Genomic DNA, 27479 nt, shown 5'->3' on the forward strand with positions numbered 1-27479 from the left:
TCGGTAAATTTTCCTCAGGGCTAAGGGTAGGGAAGATAGATTATTAGTTATGTTAATTATAATGGGGAGCGAAGGAGAAAGGAAGATATAAGGTAAGAGAAGAAAACAGATACATAGAAATAAGGAAAGAGAAAAGAGAGGGACAAAATAACCAGATAATTTTCTAATTCAAATCAAAATGTAAATATCCTAAATACCATAAGAGAACAAGGAGGGAAGGGGAGAAAGTGGGAAGAGGAAAAAAGCCAGGGGTTTATGAGCGGGACATAAATGCAGCCTCTGCAGAAAGTTCCAGAGTTCAAGGGGTCCTAGGTTTCCTTGAACTAAAGTTCAGATAAACATACGTAAAATAAATCCCAGAAGCGTCAATAAATTCCCAAGGTTGGGGGAAGTTAGAGAAAGTTCTTTTTCCGAGTGTTTCTTTGGGTCGTATTTCCAGCTGTCCTTTTAAGCAGTTCTAAGAAGCTCCATTTTAAATGGCTCTATGAAGTTTCCTTGCTTGCTTTCTTTTTTTGTCTGCCTCCCCCGAAAAGAGCAGAGCATGTATCATAACGGTGGAATGTTTCAAGTTCTTTTAATTCCCCACAATAAATCCCGAAATGTTTACTTTGTATTCACTCAGTCACTCAGTCAGGCGAGGGGATACTCCCTTCCTCCACCTTGCGACTTTGTAGCCTGCGCCATTTTAATCCTCTTCCGAGGTGAATTCCTAAATTAAATCATCTAACATCCGACGTTCTCTTAGTGTATTTTCAAATTTTGGAGCATTAAATAAGTCTACTCACACTAAGGGTTCCGTTCTTACAGTTTTGGAGGTCAGTCGCATTCTTCAGTGGGAGTCAGAGGCATCGTAATACAGGGTCGTTGCTCTCCCTTTTGTGCTAGCGGTTTCGCTGCCTCGAGATCTTCCAAGAAAAAAAAAAAACCCCGAAAAAACAGCTGACCGCATCCACACGGCTGGGTATCTCTCCCCCAAGGGTCTCCCCCTTGAGATTTATGGGGGGCGCAGTGCCTTTGCGGCACCCCCAAGCCCCTGTATTACTCGGAAAACTCCTCCGGAGATTTTCCTCACTCCCTGTCTGTTCGCGACAGAAACCGGAAGCCAAGATCCTGGCAAAATTAATAAAGAAAGATCAGTCAGGCTTCCTACCTGGAAGACAAATTTACAGCAACGTAAGATTGGTAGTAGATACAATAGAATACCTAGAAATGAGACCAGATAAAAAGGCAGCCCTGATCTTGGTGGATGCGGAGAAAGCATTGGATAATGCTTCAGGGGCATTCATGCAAAAATCTTTGGAAATGATGAGTTTGGGTGAGAAAATATGTAGTGGTATAAAAACGATTTATAATTCCCAAAAGGTCAGACTAATTATAAATGGTGAAACATCAGAAGCTTTTAATATCTCTAAGGGAACAAGACAGGGCTGCCCTTTTTCTCCTCTCCTCTTTATCACGCTTCTGGAAGTGTATTTGAAAGCAGTAAGAGAAGACCCTAGAATAGAAGGAATTAAAGTTGCACAAAGGGCCTATAAGGTCAGAGCCTTTTCAGACAATCTAATATTTACAACAGAAAACCCTCTAGAGCAGCGGTTCTCAACCTGTGGGTCCCCAGAGGTTGTTGGACTACAACTCCCATCATCCCTGAGCTCTAGCCTTGCTAGCTAGGGGTGATGGGAGTTGTAGTTCAGCAACATCTGGGGGCCCACAGGTTGAAAAAGGCTGCTCTAGAGTATTGTAGTAATATTGGAAAAAGGCCAAGAATAAAACACAAAACTCAGACTTAAAAGAAAGGGGAGGCTTTTCCCTTCCAGACCTCAAAATTTACTATGAAGCAGCTTGTCTGACTCGGATTCGGGATTGGATTAAATTGGAGAAAGGAGAGGCAATAGAACTGGAAGGACATGACAGCATATTTGGTTGGCATGCATATTTGTGGTATGGGAAAACAAAAGTACACAAAGGACTCGACAATACTATAATAAGTTTTTAATAAAGGTATGGGGAAAATACAAAGAATTATTGGAACCCCAAACTCCATGGTGGCTATCACCCATTGAAGCACTATCACTTAACATGTCAACAATGAAAGGAATACGGCCAACATACAGAGAATTACTAACAGAACAAGAAGGAAAGTTAAAATTGAAAGACTATGATGAGATATAGGAAGATTTAGTGATGGTGATGGATATTTGTTGTAAGAAAGAAAATAAATAAAACATATTATAAGGAAAGGAAAGGAAAGGAAAAAGAAAGGCGTTTGGACAATTTTCACGATTCAAAATTAATAAAGAAAAAACAAAACTCCTGGTAAAAAAATTAGATATACAAGAAAAAGTAAAGTTAGAAATAGAAACAGGACTTAAAATTACTAACAGAGCAAAGTATTTAGGAATTTGGATAACCATGAAAAACATTAATTTATAGAAAGACATTTATATTAAGGTATGGACCGATATTAAGAAAGACTTAGAAATCTGGAGTAAATTAAAACTCACGTTGTGGGAAAAATTTCTACAATCAAGATGGTAGTTTTACCAAAAATGCAGTTCCTTTTTCAATCAATTCTGGTTCTTAATGGCTTAAATTGTTTTAAAAAATGGCGCAGGTATTTGGCAAAATACATTTGGCAGGGCAAAAAAAAACCAGAATTAAATTTAAACTATTAACAGTAACCAAAAACAAAGGAGGGTTTGGAATGCCAGATTTTAGGATCTACTATGACGTTGCCTGCCTGGGGGCCACCAGGTGGCGCGTTGGAAGATGGCCGACAATAACATCTCTCTGACCCATACGAGGTAATTAAGGGGCTGCTATGGGAAGTATGCAGTCTTCCTACCCCCCCAGAAGACGGGGGGCGCTGCCTTGCCAGCGGTGTTCACAATGCACCCCCTGATCCGAGAGATGGGGGTGCCGAACACTTGGCACGAGCCCTCGGTGAAGTCAGATCTTCCTGACGCCGATTCCAATTAGCGCGTGCTGGTTAGCTTCAGCTTGGAATTATAATTGGAAACATAGGATTGGAATGAAGCTGAAGCACATATATCAAGTAATGTTCGAGAGATAAGACTGCTGATTAATGGATCTCTGTGACCGGGAGTGACGGATGGATAAGTAAATCTTCTGATGAATCACCACTAGGAGACTGTATGTTTGGAATGAAGGGGGGGTGGAGGAAAAAAATTTTTTTTCTTTGCATGATGTGATATTAATAACCCTTCACCCCAGATAGAAATAAGATCGTTGCGTTTTTATTAATCACAAGCAGGAATTCAAGAACTGTGTGGGATGGATTATAACAGGAGAGAGGATTGGTGAACGGTGAGAAAGAGGAAAATTTTCATGACGCAGTTAAAAAATGGCGTCTCGCCAAGACAGGCTTGCCGGAGAAAGGAGGACAGGGGGAGGAGAATCAGGATTATTTGAAAGAGAAGGAATGTTGGAACGCAAACTTGACCTGACAGAGCCTCCTGACTCATTTGATTTATTTGGCAAGCCTGAGAAAAGTAAAGGACAGACCGAAGATTAATTTTTTTTATGGAAGCGCTGAACAGAGGGTGTCCCTGAGTGCTATGATCTTTGGACAGTACAAAACCCACACAAAGCATGCCTGTTTTCAATCTGCTTGTGAAAATTATCAGAGATCGCAAAGAAAGGAATATATGATAACAACAAGAAGAGAAAGAAAGTAATAAAGGACTATCTGGATTGAACTGGATAGAACTAATAGGTCTAATTAAAGCAGTAATATAAGTGATGTTTGGACTCGTTCGTAGTTTTGGACTCGTGCGGAGCTTGATGTATGGGTACCCCCAACAAAATTTAAAATTTGGCTGTATAATTTGAAACTAATGTGATTTGGATAATGTGATGTGATTGGCCTGTTAATAAAAATTATTTTTTTTAAAAAAAAGAAGTTGCCTGCCTGGTCTAGCTCAAGGAATGGATGATCTTGAAGAATACTAAATTACTGGATATTGAGGGCTGGGATAATATAGTGGGGTGGCACGGCTACCTGGGTTATAATAAAGCAAAAATCCACAAGGGATTCCTAAATCACATTATTAGGAAAGCCTTATATGAAGTTTGGGAAAGGAACAAAAAATTATTAGAACCAAAAACCCTATGGTGGTTGTCACCAATGGAGGCAGAGGCAGTAAAAAGAAAAAATATGGATTCAAATTGGTTGACGTATAAAGATCTTTTAGAGGAAGTAAATAATAGATTACAAATGAAAAAATATGAAACAATAAGACATACAGGAATAGGCTGGTTTCAATACCATCAATTAAATGCAATTTTTGAGGAAGACAAGAATGTAAATGGATTTGATACAAAATGATTTGAAATATACAAAGAATTGATTATAAATGATGATAAAAATTTATCCAAAATGTATAAACTATTATTAAATTGGCACTTAGGAGACAAAGAGTTTAAAGATGTCATGGTCAAATGGGCACAAGATATCGGTCATTCAATTGATTTAGAAAAATGGGAAAACTTATGGAAAAGAGACATAAGATTTACAGCATGTTATACAATAAAATAAATTTTTAAAAAAATGATGTACAGATGGTATCTTAAACCCTCAAAATTGGCTAAAATGTACCAAAACACCAGTGGAAAGTGTTGGAGGTGCAAACTTAAAGAAGAGAATTTCTTCCATATGTGGTGGACGTGCCCTAAAATTAAATAATTTTGAGATACCATTAATGAAGAATTAAATAAAATGTTAAGACATACTTTTCCCAAAAAAATAGAAATGTTTTTTGGGCCTATTAACAACAGACATCCCAAAAGAAACCAAAAGAATATTTTTGTATGCAGTAACGGCAGCCAGGATAGTAATGGCTAAAAATTGGAAAAGTAACATAACACCAACAAAAGAAGAAAGAGTTCTTAAATTGTCAGGATATCTTGAATTGGCCAGACTTACACGTTTAATAAGAAGTTATTCTAATGAGAAAATAAGGAGAGAGTGAGAAGTCTTTATAAATTATACGAAGAAAACCGATTTCCAGATTCATACTTGGCTTAGTTTAGAATAATAATCTCACAGGTAATTAGAATTCTCCAAAAAATTAATCATTACAGACAACCAGTGATATGAAGAATAAAGAGCTGCATGGAGTTAGTTAGAAGTCATTCCCCCCCCCCTTTCTTTTTCTTTTTTGGTGTTTTTCGTTCTTTTTCCTTTTTTGGAGAGAATATAATGTTTTGTATTTTTGATTGCATATTATGTTTAGATCCTTGTAATTTTGTTTTTGCATTTTCTTCTGTTTTCTATTGTTTGTTCGATTTATTCAATGCTTGTTTGTGTGATGTAGGAGTATAAATTAAAAAAGAAAAAAAGAGGGTCACCAAATAGCATGGCCCCCATTTTAGTTTGAGGACTATCCCTGCCTCCAGGTCTGGTGTCATTTGGATGGATACTGGAATCAGCAAGGGAGACCCACATGACCCGAAGGTGCTGCTATGGAATGCCAGGTCAATGATTCATAAGACCACTGCCATCCATGACTTGATCGTGGATGGAGAACTTGACCTGGCATGTTTAACAGAGACCTGGTGGGATGAAGGAGGTGGACCTGTCCTTGCCACTGCTTGTCCACCAGGTTTCTCTTACGCACAGCAACCCAAGTCATGTGGGCAGGGGAGGGGTGTGATTTGCAGTGATTTGTAGGAAGTCATTAATTTGCACCAGGCGTCCTATTGGGAAGACCCAGTTCTCTGAGTGCATGTTCTTGAAGTTGGACAATAGGGGCAGTACAGGATTCCTTTTGGTGTACCGACCACCCTGCTGCACCAAGGATTCCCTGCCCAAGCTGCTTCAGGTTGTGGCAGATGTTCTCCTGGAGACACCTAATTTGGTTGTCCTCGGGGATTTTAACATTCACGCCGACACAACCTTACAAGGGGCCGATTGGGACTTTGTGGAAAGCATGGCCTCCATGGGCTGTCCCTAAATAAGTTTGGCCCAACTTATAGTCGCAGAAATGCCTTAGACCTGGTTTTTCTCCTCTATGGATGTTGGTGATCTGACACTAAGTAAAGGCGAAACTAAATAAGTGCCATGTTCAGATCACTTCCTGGTGCAACTGGACTTCTCCACAACCCTTCCCCTCTGCAGGGAGGTGGGATCCGTTTTGGATGGTCCGCCACCGCCACTTAATGGATCCAAATGGTTTCCAGAGAGTGGCAGGGGATGTTTTATCCCATGCTGATGGCCTTTCAGCTGATTCCTTGGTGGCCTGTTGGAATGTGGAGTTAACCAGGGCTATTGAGTATCTGGCTCCAAAAAGCCCACTCCGATTGCATGGAGACCGGACAGCCCCATGGTTTTCCAAGGATCTGAGGGCAACGAGACGGCTAGAGCGCCAGTGGCAGAAACCTCATTCTCAATCTGACCGGACACGGGTTAGAGCTCAACGTTGAGCCTACCAAATGGCGATAGTGAAGGTGAAGAAAACCTTCTTCACCCCCTCTATTGCATCTGCAGAAAACAGCAGCAGGAGACTCTTTCAGGTGGTTTGCAATTTAATGGAACCATCTCTCCAATGGCGCCCGGTACAGGCCACATGATCTCCTGCAATGATTTTGCAAAGTTTTTTGCAAATAAAGTCGCTCAGATTAAGAGAGGTAGACTCCCCCGTGGGAGCAGGGCGGGGGCTGGCGAGTGCTAGAGTCCTGTCTAGTAAAGTTGCGTGGGATCAATTCCAATCTTTTATGTCCGAGGATGTGGACAGGCTGCTTAGATGAGTGAAACCAACCACCAGTCTCCTTGATCCTTGCCCATCCTGGCTCATAAAATCTAGCTGGGAAGGGCTGGGCGATGGGCTCCGCGGGGTGGTGAATGCTTCTCTCTGTGAGGGAGCCATCCCAGACACACTGAAAGAGGCAGTTACAGTGGTACCTCAGGTTAAGAACTTAATTCGTTCTGGAGATCTGTTCTAAATGTGAAACTGTTCTTCACCTGAAGCACCACTTTAGCTAATCGGGCCTCCTGCTGCCGCTGTACGATTTCTGTTCTCATCCTGAAGCAAAGTTCTTAACCCAAGGTAATATTTCTGGGTTAGCGAAGTCTGTAACCTGAAGCGTATATAACCTGAGGCACCACTGTATTAAACTGCTTCTTAAAAAAAAATCTTTAGACCCAGCCAATACGGCCAACTATCGCCCAGTCTCAAATCTTCCATTCTTTGGCAAGGTGAATGAGTGGGTGGTTGTTGAACAACTCCAGGGACGCTTGGAATATGTGGACCATTTGGATCCATTCCAGTTGGGATTCAGGCCTCATCATGGGACTGAAACTGACCTGGACACGATAATTTCCGGCGGGCTAGGGACAAAGGTGAGAGCTATTTCCTAGATCTGCTGGATCTTTCAGAGGCTTTTGACACCATTGGCCATAACATCCTTCTGGACCAACTAGAGGGGCTGGGAGCTGGAGGAACTGTTATACACTGGGCCGTGTTCAGAAAGTGGTGTTGGGGGCTGAGTGTTCAGACCCCTGAGCTCTCACTTGTGGGGTGCCTCAGGGTTCCGTCCTCTCCCCATGCTTTTCAGATTTCTACATGAAGCCGCTGGGAGAGATCAGGGGGTTTGGGCTGGATGTTCATCAGTATGCAGATACCCAGCTCTACTTCTCTTTCAAATCAGAACCAGTGAAGATGATGAAGGTCCTGTGTGAGTGTCTGGAGGCGGTTGGAGGATGGATGGCAGCTAACATATTAAAGTTGAATGCTGACAAGGTAGATGTCCTGTTTTTGGGAGACAGGAGGCAGGCAGGTGTGGAGAACTCCCTGGTCCTGAATGGGGTAACTGTGCCCCTAAAGGACCAGGTGCACAGCCTGGCGGTCATTTTGGATTTGCAGCTGTCAATGGAAACGCAGGTCAGTTCTGTGTCCAGGGCAGCTGTTTACCAGCTCAATCTGGTACGCAGGCTAAGACCCTATCTGCCCTTAGACTGTCTTGCCAGAGTAGTGTATACTCCAGTTATCTCCTGTTTGGACTACTGCAATGCGCTCTACGTAGGGCTACCTTTTTAAGTGGTCCGGAAACTGCAACTAATCCAGAATGCAGCAGCTAGACTGGTGACGGGGTGCAGCCGCCAAGACCACATAACACTGGTATTGAAAAACCAAGATAGGCTCCCGTTGCATTTCTGAGCACAAATCAAAGTGTTGGTGCTGACCTTTAAAGCGCTAAACGGCCTCGATCCAGTATACCTGAAGTAGAGTCTCCACCCCCATCGTTCTGCCTGGACATGGAGGTCCAGTACCAAGAGCCTTCTGGCGGTTGCCTCACTGCGAGAAGTGAAGTTACAGGGAACCAGGCAGAGGGCCTTCTCGGTAGTGGTGCCCTCCCTGTGGAATACCCTCCCACCAGATGTCAAAGGAAAAAACAGCCACCAGACTTTAAAAGACATCTGAAGGCTTCCCTCTTTAGGGAAGCTTTTAATATCTGAAGGACTATTGTATTTCAGTATTTTGTTGGAAGCCACCAAGAGTGGCTGTGCCGCGGGGGAAATCCAGCCAGATGGGTGTGGTATAAATTATATTATTATTGTTGTTATTATTGTTGCTGTTGCTATTATTATTATTGAAAACAAACACTGCCAAATTCTTTTCTGTACATCCAGAGACTCGACAGTAATCTTCACTTCCCAGGAAATCTGGTAAAACCTGAGTGGAAAACTCCATACATTTATATGGTTTCCTGCCAGTGTGAATTTTCTTATGGATAGTAAGGTCTTCACTCCCTCTGAAGCTCTTTCCACGTTTCATGAATCTGGTTTTCCCCATGTGAGTCAGCGGATGTTTACTAAGGTTCCATCTTGACTTAAACTTCACCCCTGTGGGAGTTCGCCAATGTAATGTAAGTTTATCCTTCCTGTTGAAGCTCTTCCCACATTCAATACGTTCCAATGGTTTCTCCCCTGTATGAGTTAGTTGGTGTATTCTATGTGCTCTACTGTAGCTGAATCTCCTTCCACATGCCATACATTAAAATGGTTTCTTCCCCGTGCGATAGTTGGTGTCTTAGAAGGTGTCTATATGGATGGAAGCTCTTTCCATATTCAGTACATTTAAATGGTTTCTCCCGTGTGAGTTCGTTGATGTTTCCTAAGGTGTCCATTTTGCCTGAAGCTCTTTCCACATGCAATACATTTAAATGGTTTCTCCCCCGTGTGAGTTCGTTGGTGTAATCTAAGTGTTCTATTTTGACTGAAGCACTTTCCACATTCAATACATTTAAATGGCTTCTCCCCCGTGTGAGTTCGTTGGTGTATTCTAAGGTGTTCACTTCTACTGAAGCTATTTCCACATTCAATACATTTAAATGGTTTCTCCCCTGTGTGAGTTCGTTGGTGTATTCTAAGTGTTCCATTTCGACTGAAGCTCTTTCCACATTCAATACATTCAAATGGTTTCTCCCCTGTGTGAGTTCGTTGGTGTATTCTAAGTGTTCCATTTTGACTGAAGCACTTTCCACATTCAATACATTTAAATGGTGTCTCCCCCGTGTGAGTTCGTTGGTGTATTCTAAGTGTTCCATTTCGACTGAAGCTCTTTCCACATTCAATACATTCAAATGGTTTCTCCCCTGTGTGAGTTCGTTGGTGTATTCTAAGTGTTCCATTTTGACTGAAGCACATTCCACATTCAATACATTTAAATGGTTTCTCCCCCGTGTGAGTTTGATGATGTCTTCTAAGTTTTCCATTTCGACTGAAGCACTTTCCACATTCAATACATTTAAATGGTGTCTCCCCCGTGTGAGTTCGTTGATGTTGTCTAAGGTTTCCACTATCATTGAAGCTCTTTCCACATTCAATACATTTAAATGGTTTCTCTCCTGTGTGAGTTCGTTGGTGTATTCTAAGCTTTCCATTTTGACTGAAGCACTTTCCACATTCAATACATTTAAATGGTTTCTCCCCTGTGTGAGTTCGTTGGTGTATTCTAAGCTTTCCATTTCGACTGAAGCACTTTCCACATTCAATACATTCAAATGGTTTATCCCCTGTGTGAGTTCGTTCATGTTTTCTAAGTGTTCCATTGTCCCTGAATCTCTTTCGATAGTCAGTACATTTAAATGGTTTCTCCTCTATGTGAATTCGTTGATGTGTCCTCAGTCTTCCACTGTGACTAAAGCACATCCCACATTCCATGCATTTAAACTGTTTCGTTGTCCTTCCCAATGAATTCACAGATGGCTCCATAGAATTCTGGCCATCATCTTCCTCACCTGTTTGGGAGTGGGGGAGGGGGAAGAGAATCCTGTTAAGACTTTCAAGAAAGACAAGAAAGGAACTGAACACATTTCAGTCCCAGTATGCACCTTCTCTTATTTTAACACTGTCTCCTTTCTCCACTTTCCTCTCTATGTTCCAAACTTTTAGGAATGCAGGTGAGATAATGGCAAGAAAAACACATGATCACTCCATTCACACTTAATAAACTGCATTATTTTATAATCTGTGGTGGAATTGGCTTCTTAGACTTCCGGGGTCGGCGCCATCGGCAATGGCGGATTCCATCTTTGAGGGAGTTAGCTCCGCGGAAATCGGGTCTTGCAGCTACGGCGAAGCGGGGACCCTTCAAAAAACCGCAGGCGGGTGAAGCCTGTGATCGTGGGACTCGGCGGGAACCTTCAGCGCCCCCCCAATTTGCAAAGGAACCCGGCTCCGGGCTCCAGAGCGAAATGGGGTGAGCGGCGCGGTGCTGAGAGTCAATTGCTTCTTCCATGGAGTGAAGCCGCACAGCTGTTGCCGGAGAGCGCTGACTTTTTTCCTGTGACAATTCGGCTATCAAAACAACTACCCGTGAGTAGGTTAAACTTAAAGATTTGAAAACAAGGGAAGAAAAAGCACTAATTTGGCACCGAAACGGGAAGGCTTAAACAGGAAGTCCGCCTTCCGTTCCTTGTAAACAGATCAAAGCAAAGATCATCTAAGCTAAGACCTGGAAAATCGCTTTAAAAGGACTTAAATCCTAACATCAATACAAGAGATCTCCCTCCCTGAGTTGCAGGAGAGGGGAGGGAAGAGGGAGAAGTATTTTTGCCTGCAAAAAGAGAGGAAAAGAAACAAAGACCACCACTCAATGCCTGGGAACGGGCTGTCAAGGGACAATAAGATTGCCGTACTGTGAATCGCGCTGCTTATGGATAATGTAACCTTTTGACAGTTAATTCTGCAAGAGAGAAACTTTGATTCTGACTGGTTTCTCCGGACTTTAAGGAACTGTAAATTAACTGAAATTGAAACTGTTGCTTATATTGTTAAATAGGGGACTTGGAAAAGTTATTTTAATGCAACAAGTATTGACTGTTACTGTGTCCCCCTAGAGGAACTTTGAAATTGTTACAACTGGCCAGGGAATTTTCCACTTTAAACCGGCCAGGGGAATTTTCCACAGCAAAACAAACTCCGGCCGTGGGATTGACCTTGAGCTTCAGATAAAGTGTTACGGCAGACTCGCTTCAGGAAAAAACAACAAGATCTGGTAAAATTCGGCAGCAGCGAAGAGCATCAGCATCTGGCCCTTCTGCACCACCAGGGGCAGCATCTGTTCAAGTTGGGTCAAAAGGAATGGCATCTGAAGATGTTTTAGCTTTGGCATTAGGTAAGATCAATGAATCTTTGGAAAAATTAAGCAAACAAGTAGCTGAAGCAACAACTATAATTGACCAAAACACTACAAGCATCAATAACTTGGGACAGAAGGTGAACTCTAACACAGAATCTATTGAGAAATTGCTGCAGGAATCTACTTTGACCTGAAAGACAGCTGAAGAAGCAAAGGAAAAAGCACTGGCCGTAGAGGAAAAGATACCACCGATATGTAGGCAACTTGAGGACCACAGGTCGATGTTGTCCATGATTGAACTGAAGGAAAGACAGACAAATTTAAGGATCAGGGCTGTACCTGAACTTGAGAAAGATAACCTAAGTGACTTTCTTATGCAGGAATTTGCAGACTTTTGGAACCTAGAGTCAGATAAGCAAGATATCAAGATAGTAAGTGCTTTCAGGCTTGGAAGAGGGGGGAGAAAGAACAGAGTGAGAGACTGTTTGATTACCCTCCGAACAAAAGAGGAGAGAGACAAAATATTGAGTCTGCATTTTCAGAAGACCTTGGAAATACATCACTCAAGAGTGGAGATATTTAAAGACATTCCGAAATACCTTCTGGATCTTAGGTCTAACTACGGAGATCTGGTGACCCTGTTGAGAAGTAATAGAATTGTTTTCAGGTGGGAATTCCCCCAAGGCCTATCTTTTACCTTCAAAGGAAGAAAGTTAAAAATAAGATCAGTGGATGATAAAGAAAGATTTTTGAAAGATTACGGAGAAGATCTGCAGAAAGAATCTGAAGACGAGCCAAGAGCATTAAAACCAGGAATACTAGACATAGCATCACTATCTTTTGGATTGGACAACTCAGAGAAAGTGATACCACCGACAGAACAAGAACAATTACTGGGTGCAGTTGGAGGAAAAGTAAAGTAACCACGCCATGGCTCTGCAACTATTAAGTTGGAATATTAATGGTTTTAACTCCCCGGAGAAGAGGGAAAAAGTCTTTCATTTATTGAAAAAGGAACAATTGGACTTGATTTGTCTACAGGAAACACATGTGATAAGGCTACATAGGAAAGTATTGATCAATAAAAGATTGGGTCAAGAGTTTATTTCATCGGATAAGGTTAAAAAAAGAGGAGTAGTGATTTTTGCAAGAGAGAGCCTATCACCAAAATTTATTTTTAAAGATGACCAAGGAAGATTCGTGGCAATTGAAATTCAAACACAAGGAGAGAAATTTTTGATAGTAGGAGTTTATGCACCAAATGAGGGGAAATCTGAATTTTTTAAAAAGTTGCATGAGACATTGCTGCACTATATGGATTACAACATTATCATGATGGGAGATATGAATGGAGTGGTATCTACAAATATGGACAAGGCACAGAGACAGGTAGTCACTAAGGATGGCAGACTACCAAAAACCTTTTTTGAGATGACTGACAATATCGACTTAATTGACATTTGGAGAACAAAGAATCCCTTGGGTAGAGAGAGAACTTTCTTCTCTGAAGCCAAAATGACATGGACGAGAATTGACCAAATTTGGATAACTAGAGGACTGGCTCCTAAGATTCGAAAAGTGGAAATTTGCCCTAAAACTTGCTCCGACCATAATGCTGTGAAAATGGAGATGAAACTAACACCAACTGGTTCCTTCAGATGGAGGATGAATGACACCTTGTTTAGAGACGAAGAGGTTACCAAGAAGGCCCAAAAGACCTTGAGAGACTATTTCGAGATAAATATGAACACTACCATTGGAAAAAGAGTAATCTGGGACGCAAGCAAAGCGGTTATGAGGGGGTTTCTAATTCAAGAGAATGCAATAAAGAAGAGAACTCAAAATGAGAAAAAAGATAAAATTTTGGAGAAAATAAAAGAGGGCGAGAAGAAACTGAGAGCGAAACCAAAGTCACAAGAGATTCTGAGAGAAATAAAGTTATACCAAGTCCAATATATGAAAATGATGAATCAGGAAATAGAATGGAAAATTAAACAGATGAGACAAAGGACATTTGAATCGGCTAATAAATGTGGGAAACTGTTAGCTTGGCAAATGAAAAAAAGACAAAAACTTAACACCATTACTAATTTGGAAGTGGAAGGAAAGAATATACAGAATCCAGTGGAAATTAGAAAATGTTTCCAGAGGTACTTTAAACAGTTATATACACAAGGGCCACAGAAAGAGATTGATATAGACCAATTCTTAAAAACAAATGGATTACAAAAAATTTCTCAAGAAAACAAGTCAATGTTGAACTATAAAATAACAGAACAGGAGGTAGAAGGTGCCATCCAGAATATGCAGTTGGGCAAATCTCCAGGGCCGGATGGTTTAACCTCAAAATACTATAGATCTTTGAAAGATTGGGTAATTCAACCACTAAAGGAGGTTTGTAATGAAATTTTGGAGGGGAAAAAAGCGCCAGAGTCGTGGAAGGAAGCCTACATTACACTTATACCGAAAACTGAGTCTGAAAAGATACAACTTAAGAACTACCGCCCTATATCCCTGCTTAACGTGGATTACAAAATTTTTGCAGATATTTTGGCTAAAAGACTAAAAAAAGTATTAGTGGAGGAGATACATAAAGACCAAGCTGGCTTTCTCCCGGGTAGACACTTGTCTGATAACACGAGAAATATAATTAACATTTTGGAAAAACTGCAAGTGAATATTAATACTAAAGCAGTCTTAATATTTGTAGATGCGGAGAAAGCTTTTGATAATATCTCTTGGAGTTTTATGAAGAAAAATCTTCAGGGGCTGGGGGCTGGTCATGGCTTTGAAAATGGTATAGGTGCAATTTATTCAGAACAAAAGGCCAAACTAATTGTTAACAATGTGGTAACAGAGGGATTTAAGATAGAGAAAGGGACACAACAAGGCTGCCCAATTTCCCCACTGCTCTTTATTTCGGTCCTGGAGGTTTTGCTAAATATGATCAGAAGGGACCATCTGATTAAAGGTATACAGGTCGGAGCCAAACAGTACAAATTGAAAGCTTTCGCAGATGACTTAGTACTGACACTACAGGAGCCAGAATCTAGTACTAAAAGAGTATTGGAACTGATTCAAGAATCTGGTCAAGTGGCAGGATTTAAGTTGAATAAGTTAAAAACTAAGGTTCTCGAGAAAAATTTAACACCGATTCAGAAAGAGAGGTTTCAGAAGGAGACAGGTTTAACACTGGTTAAGAAAGTAAAATACCTGGGGGTTAATATGACCGCTAATAACTTAAATTTATTTAAAGATAATTATGAGAAATGTTGGTCAGAAGTGAAAAAGGATCTAGAAATATGGTCAAATCTGAAGCTTTCCTTGCTAGGTCGAATTGCTGTTATAAAGATGAATGTATTGCCAAGAATGTTATTTTTGTTTCAATCATTGCAAATTTTGGACAAAATGGACTGTTTCAAGAAGTGGCAGAGAGATATTTCTGGATTTGTCTGGCAGGGCAAGAAGCCCAGAATAAAATTTAAAATACTAACCGATGTAAAGGAAAGAGGTGGATTTGCCGTGCCAGACCTTAAACTCTATTATGAATCAGCAGCATTTTGCTGGCTGAAAGAATGGCTGCTTCTTGAGAACACAGACATTTTGGACTTAGAAGGCTTAAATAATGTTTTTGGGTGGCATGCATATCTGTGGTATGACAAGGTTAAAGCACACAAAGCATTTAAAAACCATATTGCCAGGAAAGCATTGTTTAATGTCTGGATAAGATATAAAGATTTACTTGAAAACAAAACCCCAAGGTGGTTATCACCGATGGAAGCGAAGCCTCAGAAAAAGCTCAATATGGAGGCCAAATGGCCAAAATATTGGGAGATTTTGGAACAAGAAGGAAATAAATTGAAATTGCAGAGTTTTGAGAAACTAAAATATAAAGTGCGAGACTGGCTTCATTACTATCAAATAAGGGAGGCTTACAATTTGGACAAAAAAATTGGCTTCCAGATGGAAAAATCAAAATTGGAAACAGAACTGTTAGACCCCAAAACTAAGATACTATCAAGAATGTATAACTTGCTGTTGAAATGGAATACTCAGGATGAAATGGTTAAATCTGCTATGATTAAATGGGCACAAGATGTTGGACATAACATTATGTTTGCTGACTGGGAACAGTTATGGACCACAGATATGAAGTTTACGGCATGTAATGCCTTAAGAGAGAATATTATGAAAATGATATACAGGTGGTACATGACACCAGTCAAGCTTGCAAAAATCTACCATTTGCCCGATAATAAATGTTGGAAATGTAAAGATAATGAAGGCACATTCTTTCACCTTTGGTGGACGTGCCCAAGGATTAAGGCTTTCTGGGAGATGATATATAATGAAATGAAAAAGGTATTTAAATATACCTTCTTGAAGAAACCAGAGGCCTTTCTCCTGGGCATGGTCAGCCAATTGGTGTTAAAGAAGGATAGAACTTTTTTTATGTACGCTACAACAGCAGCAAGAATACTCATTGCAAAGTACTGGAAGACACAAGATCTACCCACCCTGGAAGAATGGCAGATGAAAGTGATAGACTATATGGAATTGGCGGAAATGACTGGCAGAATCCAAGACCAGGGAGAAGAGTTGGTGGAAGAAGATTGGAAGAAATTTAAAGATTATTTACAGAAACACTGTAAAATTAATGAATGCTAAAATGATGTCGGAATGAAATGAAGCGGTTTTAGCAACAATGTTAAAAAGGAGTATGTAAAAATGGATTGTTAATAGATGAAAGTATAAAGTTATAATATGTTAAGATAAAGAATTAAGATAAAAACAAAGAGGGAAAGGATTTGCTGAATTATGTATTCGAACTGGAATACAAAAAAGGGAGGTGCGAGGAGGTCAGGGAAACAAGTAAATGAAAGGCAAGACATGGAAAGATGGATTTACTTTTAATTGTTTTTATTTCCTCTGTATTTTGTATTTTGTTTTCTTTTTTCTATTTTCTTATTACTTTTGTAATTTCTTCTGAAATTTTAATAAATATCATTTAAAAAAAAGAGAACCTGTTAATAAGACTTTCAGGAAAGACAAGAAAGGAACTGAACACATTTCAATCCTAATATGCACCTTCTCTTATTTTAACTCCTTTCTCCACTGTCCTCTCTATGTTCCAAACTTTTAGGAATGCAGGTGAGATAATGGCAAGAAAAACACATGATTCACACTTAATAGCTCCATTCACACTTAATAAACTGCATTATTTTATAATCGATGGTGGAATTGGCTTCTTAGACACATCTCTGTATTTCTCTTTTTCCAGGGAGGAAATGATCACAGGCTCAAGTAGCACTCTCTCCTATGACTAAGAAGTAAAACTTTTTGTTACTATGCCACAGATAATTGTAAAAATATTGCAATATATTAGAACAGGCACCCCCAAACTTGGCCCTCCAGATGTTTTGGGACTACAATTCCCATCATCCCTGACCACTGGTCCTGTTAGCTACGGATGATGGGAGTTGTAGTCCCAAAACATCTGGAGGGCCAAGTTTGGGGATGCCTGTATTAGAACATAAGAAGAGTCTGCTCGATTGGGCAAAAGCCCACCTAGTCCAGCATCCTGTTCTCACAGTAGCCAGCTAGATGCCTGTGGGAAACCAGCAAGCAGGATTTGAGTACAAGAGCCCCCTGCCTTCCTGTGCTTTCAGTCTAATCCTCTTTTTCAAGCTATCCAAGTTGTTGGCCATCACTCCTGTAGGATGGAAGTCCATAGAAGTCCATTTAGAGTATTGCTCATATTTTGGGCAATAGAATGAAAGGTGTTTTAGCAGAAAAAATTCATGACAATCAGGCCTGCTTTCTACCAGGACGTCAGATGAAGGAGAATATAAGGAATATAATTGATATTATTGAATATTTGGAAGTAAGAAATGAGAAAAAAGCGGCCTTAATGTTTATTGATGCTGAAAAGGCTTTTGATAATGTTTCATGGGCTTTTATGAAAAAGATAAAAGAAAAAATGAATTTTGGGGAAGCATTTGGGAGAGGAATTGATGCAATTTATTTTTACCAACAGTCTATGCTGATTGTTAATAAGGTTATAAAAGAAAAGTGTAAAATAACGAAGGGGACAAGACAAGGATATCCCCTATCACCATTATTATTTATTTTGGTATTAGAGGCCCTGGTGAGAGAGAAAAAGTGGATAAATTAATTACAGGAATAACAGTAGAAAATAAAGCATATAAATTAAAAGCTTCTACAGTTCACCTTGTAATTACAGTAAAGGATCCCATAAATACTCCACCAAAGGTAGTAAAAAAAGATACAGGACTTCGGTCAGGCCGGAGGCTTTAAAGTAAACAAGAATAAGACTACGTTTTTGGTAAAAAACACAATGGAGCAAGGCCAAAAGGAATTACAACAGGAAACAGAGTTAGTTATACATAACAAAGTCAAATACTGATAGATTTGTTTGACAGCTAAGAATATTAATATTTTTAAAGACAATTACAAGAATGAGTGGAAAGAAATAAAAAGAGCTTTAGAGATATGGGGAAGAATGGATTTATCATTTTGGGGAAGAATATCAGTAATAAAAATGAATGTATTGCCAAAAATGTTATTTTTATTCCAATCAGTCCCGGCAATAGGCAACGTAGGATGCTTTGAAAAATGGCAAGGAGATATATCTAGGTTTATCTGGAAAGGGAAGAAACCAAGGATAAAAAATAAATTATTAACAGATGTAAGAGAGAGAGGAGGTTTTGCTCTGCTGGATTTGAAACTTTATTATTAAGCATCCTGTATCTGCTACAACCAGGAATGGATTACATTGGAAAACACAGATACTGTATTTTAGACCTGGAAGGACATGAATTATGGATAGCATGGATATTTATGGTAGGAAAAAGCCTAGGTGCATAGAGCTTCTCAGAATCATAGAGTAAGTAAATCAATTTTTAGGGTATGGGAGAAGTATAAAAATTTGTTTGAGTAAAAAACAAGCTGGTGGCTTTCCCCCTTGGAAGCAATATCTCTGAAAAAAATTGAATATGAGAAGTAATTGGCCGACTTATAGAGAACTCTTAACTGAAGTTGAAAACCAACTGAAACAAAAAGATTTTGAAGAGATAAGGGAAGCTGTAACTGACTGGTTACAGTACCATCAACGAAACAATATCTTTAAGATAGACATGAAAAAACTATTAAAAGAATTGTGTCTAGGTGAAAAATTCCAAAAAGGTATAAATGCAATATATGACCAATAGAAAGCAAAAATTATTATTAATGGAGAGTTTGGAGAAGAAATCAACATCTTTCAAGGTACAAGACAAGGATGTCCCCTATCACCAATGTTATTTACAATAGTATTAGAGGTTCTATTAAAGAAAATAAGGCAGGACAACCAAATAAGAGGAATAGCAGTTGGTGAAAAAAGATACAAGTTAAGAGCCTTTGCAGATGATGTTATGATCACAACAGAAAATCCCCTACAATGTACACCTAGAATATTGGAATGCATAAACGAATATGGCAGATTAGCAGGATACAAATTAAACTATGGGAAAAGCAAAATACTAGTGAAAAATATGGAAGAAAAAGATAAAGTGAAATTACAATAAATTACAGGATTGGAAATTAAAAAGACAATAAGGTATCTTGGAATAAATTTAACAACAAACACTATAGACTTAAGTAATGAGAACTATGGGAAAACATGGAATGAAATAAAAAATGACTTGCAAGTATGGGGGAAATTAAATCTTTCCTTACTAGGGAAAATATCGGTAATAAAGATGAACATATTACCAAGGATGATGTTTTTATTTCAAAGTATCTCAATACTAGGAGGAGATAAATGTTTTAATAACTGGAAAAGAGATTTGGCTAAATTCGTATGGTCAGGGAAAAAGCCAAGAATAAAACACAAAATAATGATAGATAAGAAGGAGAGAGGAGGATTTGGTCTCCCAGACATGGAGTTATATCATGATGCGGTGGGTCTGACCTGGCTAAAAGAATGGATCAAATTAGATGACTCGGATGTATTGGATTTAGACGGAATAGAGACGAGATTTGGATGGCATGCCTATCTAATAGATGAAAAAGTCAAAGTACATAAAGGCTTCCTAGGGCATATAGTCAGAAAGTCTATATATAAAATATGGGAGAAATATAAAAGACTCCTAGAACCGAAAACCCTGGTGGGCATCGCCAGCAGAAATTGTCGCAGTGAAAAAATTAAATATGAAAGAAAATTGGGTTACCTATAAAACTGTATTAAAGGAAGAAAACGGAGAATTGGAATTAAAGGATTATACAGAAATTAAAGCTCACATTAGTGATTGGTTCCAATATATTCAAATTAAGTATAGATTAGTGAAAGACAAAAAGCTAGGATTTGAAAAAGAAATATCAAAATTCGATAAATATTTAATACAAGAAAAATCAAATAATATATCTAAATTGTATAATCTGATCTTAAAGTGGGAAACAAAGGATGAATTGGTTAAAGCATCAATGATTAAATGGGTGCAAGATATTGGGAAAAATATTATGTTTGAACAATGGGAAAAATTGTGGGAAGAAGATATGAAATTCACTATGTGTTATATACTGAAAGAAAATTACCTCAAAATACAGCATAGATGGTATTTAACGCCTGAAAGAATAACAAAAATGAATAAAAATTGTAGCGATATCTGTTGGTGATGCAACACTGGAAAAGGTACTATGATACATATATAGTGGAATTGTTTAAACATCAAACAATTTTGGGAAATAATATATAACGAAATGAAAAAAAATGTTTAGATATTCATTTAGGAAAACACCAGAAGGTTTTCTATTGGGAATAGTACCAGGAAGCCTAAAGGAAGAAGACAAGACCTTATATTTATACGCAACAGTAGCCACAAGGCTACTGAGTGCGAAAAACTGGAAAAGTGGTATTGTACTGACAAAAATAGAGTGGCTTGCCAAATTATTGGAGTCCTACAATATATCCAAAACAATGGGAGAAATTGGAAGGATATCAAAAGAGAAGATAGATAGGGACTGGAAGGTGTTTAAAAGATACTTGCAAAACCATATCGAAAAATCAGAACTCCTATTAGAATAAACAAGTTCCGTTTCAAACACTGAAATACTAAATAAGATGGATAACAATGTGTAATAGAAAAAGAAGTATGAAATTAGGCTAAAGGTGTGTGAAAGAAAGTAATAGAAGTGGGAAAAAATTGCAATTGAGTAGATTGGAAGTCTAACACAAAGGTGGGGTGAGGGGTGGTGGATGGTGATGGGAAAAGGAATTATTTGTGGGATTGAGTGTAAGTACGTTTGAACACTTTTAAGGATTGTATGAAATGTATGTTTGTATGCTTGCATATCTGTATTATATGTGGATTAATGATGAACTATTTTAACAATAAATTTTTTTAAAAAAATTTAAAATAAAAAAAAGGTTTTAGTTATGAGACATCACAATTTCAAAAAGAACTCTTAGGAAGTAACATAAAAAAATCTGTCTAAAATGTATAACTTGCTCCTAGAATGGCATACAAAGGATGAACAGGTCACTTCAAAGAAGAAGTGGGTACCTTTTGCTATATGTGGTGGTTATGTAAAATAACAGTATTATTTTGGGAAATGGTATATAATGAATTGGAAAAAAATGTTTACAATAAATTTTGTTAAGAAACCAGAAGTTTATTTATTTGGAATTACAGGTACTGAGATCCCAAAAGACCAGGAAAGACTATGTATGTGACAACAGCTGCACAGATGTTATTATCTCAAAGATGGGAAGATGCAACAATCCGAACTAGGGAAGAATGGTGAGCTAAACTGCTGGACTCTGCCGAAATGGCAAAATTAGCCATGAGACTCAGGAATCAAGAAAACAAGGACTTTAAAAAAGAATGGGGAAATTTTATAATTTACCTATGAGATTACTGCACGCAAATCAAAACGTTAGCTGGACTTTAGGAATCACTTGTAAATAAGTTTATGGACACTTTAGATAAATGAGAACTGTGGAGAATGTTTCTATACAGTGGTACCTCATGTTACGTAACCCTCTGGTATTTTTCCGGGTTTCGCCGCTCGCACGCGTAGAAGCACTCTATTACGCCGTGTGCGTGTGCAGAAGCGATCCTCTGGTTTGCAAAAACCTCGGGATCTGTCATTTATGATGCTATAAAAACATTATATCAAATGTTTTTGATATAAACTTGTATTTGTAAAAACCAATAAAAATATTTCAAAAAAAGGGGAAGTCCATAGATTGACTATGCTTCTGTTGATTCATCATTTGCAAACCCAGAAATAGGTGTTCCTGTTTTTGAAGTTTGCCGCGGTAACCGAACGTGCTCCTGAGCTCCATTTTTACTGTTGCGCAGCAAATTTAAGTGCCCCCCATCCTAATTAAGGCTTTTTTTCATTCCGTTTTACCCTTGAGCAGCTAATTTAAGTCGTCTCCATCGTAATCAAGGTTTTTTTCATCCCATTTGTTCCCTTGCACAGCTAATTTAAGCCCCCACCCATCAATATTCAAGCCGTTTCTGGTTGCAGTGTTCTGAGGTGACACTTGCTGCTTTAGTTTTTTCCTATTTTTTGCATTTTTGTTTGTGTGGCTTTTTCATTTTTGACTGAGGCTTAGTTTTTAGCTTTATGATTGATTGATTGTGGAAAGGGATAAAAGCTACCCATTCAAACAATGACTATCATCAATGCAGGTACGAATTTTTTTTTTATCATCGACAATACTGTCTTATTTATTTTATGGTACAGAACATTGATTATTGCTTTCTTTTTATAGATCAATGGTCTTGTTAGATAGTAAAATTCATGTTAAATTGCTGTTTTAGGGGTTGTTTTAAGAAGTCTGGAATGGATTAATCCATTTTGCATTACTTTCTACGGGACAGCACGCCTTGGTTTTGGAACGCTTTGGTTTTGGAAGACTTCTGGAACCGATTAAGTTTGAGACCCGAGGTACCACTGTAACTCCTAAGATTTAAAATCCTGGAGGGAGAAAATCTGCCCCCACTACTTTATGAAAGGGATTCAAGAAACAAAGAGCTGCAGAAGGCCTCACCCCTTCCTTCTTCCTGTCAGGAACTTCCTTCCATTTGTCTCCTCTCCATCTTTTCCTCTTTCTTCCTCCACCATCCATCTATCCCTGTCCCAATCTCCTCTCCCCTGGAACTCACCAGATTTCTCCAAGGGTCCTGGGAGGGAATGCTCAGAGGTTGTGGGGAGGGATGCGGGAGACAGCCTGACCAGGTCAACCGCCCATCTTCCTCCTTCCATCCTGGCCAGGGTTGCAGGTTCAGTCTCAGCTAGGTTTGCAGGTTCACCTTCCTGAAGAGCGCAGAATCCAGAGCCAGTTGCAGCTTCCTGGGAGGGAGGGAGGAAGAAGCCAAGGGAGTCTGAGAGCCCCTGCAGGGATTCTCCTGCCCAAGACATTCTGCTGCCCCTGGAGAAGCCCCAATTGGGCACCCCCTTCCCAAGAGCCCCCACCCATTTTCAAACACCTTTGGCAATTCCTTTCATCACCTCCTTTCCTTTTTTATTTATTTTATTTTGTTTATTCAATCTTTATTGGTTTAAAATCAACACACACACACCAAAAGCTTATAAATAGGAAAAGAAACAAAACAAAAAAGCACAATACATTTCTTACAAAAAGAAATAGAACAATACATCACGAATGCACAAAATTATTCCAGCCATCAACTTCAGACTTCCTTGATATGGGTTATTTATTTTCTTAATTAGGTAAAGGTACCCCTGACAGTTAGGTCCAGTCACAGATGACTCTGGGGTTGCAGCACTCATTTCGCTTTACTGGCCGAGGGAGCCGGCGTTTGTCCGCACTCAGCTTCCGGGTCGTGGCCAGCATGACTAAGCCGCTTCTGGAGAACTAGAGCAGCGCACGGAAACGCCGTTTACCTTCCCGTCGGAGCGGTACCTATTTATCTACTTGCACTTTGACGTTCTTTCAAACTGCTAGGTTGGCAATTTTCTTAATTACTTGCCTCTATTTTTCAATAAACTTTATCTTTGCTAAATCTTGTCTGAATTCTTTGTACCTTATTCAATTCCAAGAGTTATTCGAAGCATTCTAAAGTTTTTATAAGAGGACACTGTTGTTTTAAATATTATCTATAGCTTTCTCATTCCCTTTTAAACTTTTGGGTCGATCGATCTCTGATCTTTTCCGTCATCTATGCTACTTCTATATATGGAAGAATGTTTACTTGCCACTCCTCTTTTGATGGAATTTTATCTCCTTTCTATCCCTTGGCAATCAGCATCCCCACTGCAGTTGTTGCATACAAAAAGACCCCTTCCCAGGAGCCCCCACCCATTTTCAAACACCTTTGGCAATTCCTTTCACCTGCCTGTCCCACCTCCCTTCCTAAGGCTGGCATGGTATGACATTAGTGGCCTGAGAGTAGATCCCTTGGAACTTAAGAGTTAATCTGCAAAGCACTGCTCTGAATACATGGGTGGCCCCGGCATGGAGAAGAAGGAAGCCCCTTGCTTGCATCAGGACCCCCTGGGAGAGGCGGGGGATCCGCCCATTGCTCCCTCTGCCCTCCCTGCCTCCTCCTCTGCCCTCCTGCCCTGCAAACACCCTTTGCTCTTGTTGCTCAGGGGAGAGAGGCAGGAAGAGCCTTCAAACCCATCCATTTCCTCCTCTGCAGCCCAGTGAGAGGGGAAGGAGCTGCAGCGCCTGGTTCACTTCAGATACACACATGGTTTACTGGGATTGTGAATGAACACGTCCTCTGCCTTCCATGCGGTGGGAGTGGGGTGGGTTAAAAGTGGTGAAGAGACCTCCCCCCTCCAGTCCTTTTCGGAAACAGGAGCTTTGGTCAGGAGTAAACAACTTAGATGGCAAGTTCACAAGAGAAGCACTTTGGAGCACTGCTTGCTCTTACTATGTGTTTGGATCTAGAGGACAACATATACGTTTACACCACGGGATTCCTTAAAGAGAGCACTTCTTTAAATTCAAAGGCCATTTCTACAAAATGGAAGTATTCTGCTGGCAGCCCTATGTAGAAAAGTTTTCGGTGTTTTAAATTTTGGGGTGTTTTTGTTGAAAGCCACCCAGAGTGGCTGAGGCAACACAGTCAGATGGGCAGGGTGCAAGTAATGAATTATTTATTCTTATTCTTATTAGTATTATTCCCTTCTAAGCCCATCCTGTTATGCATGCTGATCAGAGACTCTGTCCCAACCTCCCCCTTGACCGCAAGAGGGCTTCCTATTTTTACAGCTATTCTTCACATTTCTATACTGCCCTTCTTCCAAAGATCACAGGGCAGCTTACAAGAGAAAAACACAGAGATGCATAGCAGAGTAAGAAATAAAAACGACAACCCTCCCCCCCCCCAATTCAGTTGTGAAGTCCATAGATTGTTTAATGAGCCAAACGCCTGGGAAAAGAGCAATGCTTTCGCCTGTTGCCTAAAGATATGGTCCTCCTCCGAGGGGCCTTCTGCTGGGATATAGATATTAAAATTAAAATTAATACTATTATTAAGGCGATCCTGGCCAGCAATGCCCACCCCTCTCCCCTTTCCCGCCTCCTCGCCTGCAACTCCCTTTGCACCAAATCCCTGCAGGAGGAAGCTTCTCCCCCCTCCCCTTCAAGGCTCCCCGTTTAAGAGAACAGCTCCCTTTCCTCCCTTCTCTTCTCCCCGCCTGGATCTTGTGCAGAGCCGCCTCTCCCCGTCCCGGGGCTTCTCATCCTGGACCCCCTCGCAAAGCCCCTTCCCTCCTTCCCCGCCATTGGCTTTGCACTCACCCGAAATCCCAGGCAGCGGGGGCGGGAATGGGAGCCCCCGCGTGGGAGGCAGGGAGTGAGGGCGCTTAATTAGGAGGCTTAATTAGGAAGAAGCCCCCTCCTCCGCACGACGCAGCCCCGCTTCCGGCCTCCTTCCCTCCCTCCTTTGCAAGCTCCGATTTTATCTCTGCTGGTGAAGCCGGAAGTGGAGGCAACTCTGAGGAGGAAGGAGAAGTCTCAGCCTCTTGTCTGTTATTTGATAATTGGGGGAAGGAAAACCTTGCAGCACCCAACCAATGGGGAGAAGAGGGAGGGAACGTGTGCATAGGGAATAAAAGCTCATTCTTCGCTCCAGCTGGACTGTGCCTGCTTTGGAGCCGCATATTGTGCTCAATAAGGGACGCTGGTGGCGCTGTGGGTTAAACCACAGAGCCTAGGGCTTGCCAATCAGAAGGTTGGCTGTTCGAATCCCCGTGAAGGGGTGAGTCCTGTTGCTCTGTCTCTGCTCCTGCCAACCTAGCAATTCAAAAGCACATCAAACTGCAAATAGATAAAGAGGTACCTGTTGTAGACAAAATCTGCCCTTATTCCCTTATGGGGGACACAAGAGCCGTTGTAGAGTCCTTTGCAGGTTCTCCATCGGTAGGAGAAAATAACAGAGGCCAACCAGAGAATATTGAGAAGCAAACAGCTAGTAAGCCAGATCTTTATTGAACTGTTGCAACAGGGTGGTCCCCTCACACGCAGGAGAACGGAGGAGGACCCAGAACAAAGGTGTGCCTGCCCTTATATAGCCCTTTTAAATTCCCTGCCCTGGAGCTCAAGACCACCCCTCCATACATCATACCTACATCACAGAAAAGGCGCTCTGCAACAGAAATCTGAATGTTGTTGCTTTTCCTGTGCTGCTCCAGACATGTGGTCCACATATCTATGTATGTGCTTGGTTGGTTCATTTATGAACATTTATTATATATATATAAGACCTTAAAATTTTTTATTACATACCGCTCCAGCGGGAAGGTAAATGGCGTTTCCGTGCACTGCGCTGGTTCACCAGAAGCGGCTTAGTCATGCTGGCCACATGACCCGGAAGCTGTACGCCGGTTACCTTGGCCAGTAAAGTGAGATGAGCGCCGCAACCCCAGAGTCGGTCACGACTGGACCTAATTACCTTTAGTAATTTACCTTTACCTTTAGTCCTCAATAAACTCTTTACTGCTTCACCAATTTTGTTCAGATGGTGTTTTAAGGAAGGGGATCAAGGGTCTTAGGACCCACTTCTTACAATGTATGAAGTAGTTTACAGCAAAAAATAACTCTTCTGGGTAACAGAATAAATTATTTTAATAAATATTTAAACGGAGAGCATATTTTGCCTTCTCATGTTCATGTAAACATGGTTCCACTCCAACCTCACTTAGTATTAAATTGTGGGTGGATATGGCAGACGACACAGAGATTTCTCCAAGTGGTTGTTTATACTAAGCTGGACCTGAACTGGACTCAAACAGCTCAGCCGGCCTGCTTTTATAGGCAGCCGGCTGCCAACATTGTAACAACAACAAGAAGCCAGGGTCTCCCGCTGAAATTAACTGACGTTGACCTGAGTGAAAGCTATATACATAATACCCCTGGTGGCCAGGGTGAGAACTTCAATACATAACACTTAGTCCCCCCTTCCACCTCAGCAAAGAATTTTTGATACAGAAATCTCCTGGACAGAAATCTCCCTGTTTGCATTACAGGGAGGGCTCAGCCTCTGTCTACCTTATTGCACACTCATTACACACGATGTCTTTTGCCGTGTCCTGTATTCTCCTCAAAGAAACACTCCAGAGATACAGGAACAGTGACATGCAGCAGCAGCAGCATCAGGAGCTAGACAGATTAGCTGGGAAGTTTGATCCAGAAAAGGAGCAGACGGGGAAAGGTTAAGCAGAACGCCCCCCCATGTCGCCCTTAGGTGTGCTCAATCTTCACCTGCTCCATGACTCCACCTTGCATGAGAAAGAAGGATGGAGCTCCAGGAAACAGGAAGTGGTCCTTCAACCAGCCAGGACATCTCACCATCACAGACAGATCCAGTCTCCTGCTGGGGAGTCAAGAGTGGC

At 40.5% G+C, this 27479-nt stretch overlaps 1 protein-coding gene across 4 annotated transcripts; it reads right to left on the reverse strand.

Annotated features, from left to right (window-relative positions):
* Positions 1-1974: 1974 nt before the first annotated feature.
* On the reverse strand, positions 1975-25600 carry LOC128409091 (gastrula zinc finger protein xLCGF3.1-like). 4 transcript variants are annotated; one of them, XM_053379301.1, is made up of 3 exons: positions 25387-25600; positions 22778-22928; positions 1975-10257 (listed from the first exon to the last, which is right to left on the reverse strand). In XM_053379301.1, the coding sequence occupies exons 2-3, from the start codon at positions 22875-22877 to the stop codon at positions 9095-9097; spliced, it is 1263 nt and encodes a 420-aa protein (XP_053235276.1). In that variant the 5' UTR covers positions 22878-22928; positions 25387-25600; the 3' UTR covers positions 1975-9094. The 4 variants fall into 4 exon arrangements, with proteins under 4 accessions (XP_053235276.1, XP_053235274.1, XP_053235278.1 ...); XM_053379299.1 differs by having other exon boundaries at positions 22778-22964; XM_053379303.1 differs by lacking the exon at positions 25387-25600 and adding an exon at positions 17169-17313 and having other exon boundaries at positions 22774-22873.
* Between the last annotated feature and the right edge of the window lie 1879 nt (positions 25601-27479).

Source organism: Podarcis raffonei, chromosome 2 (genome assembly GCF_027172205.1).
Source record: "Podarcis raffonei isolate rPodRaf1 chromosome 2, rPodRaf1.pri, whole genome shotgun sequence".
Classification (NCBI taxonomy): Eukaryota; Metazoa; Chordata; class Lepidosauria; order Squamata; family Lacertidae; genus Podarcis; species Podarcis raffonei.

Excerpts from the sequence above, each read along its gene's own strand:
- LOC128409091 (XM_053379301.1), bottom strand. The coding sequence starts at position 22,877 with ATGGAAGGAGGAAGATGGGCGGTTGACCTGGTCAGGCTGTCTCCCGCA. Across the intron at positions 10,258-22,777 it reads AGGACCCTTGGAGAAATCTG|GTGAGGAAGATGATGGCCAG; the intron begins GTGAGTTCCAGG and ends ACTCCCAAACAG.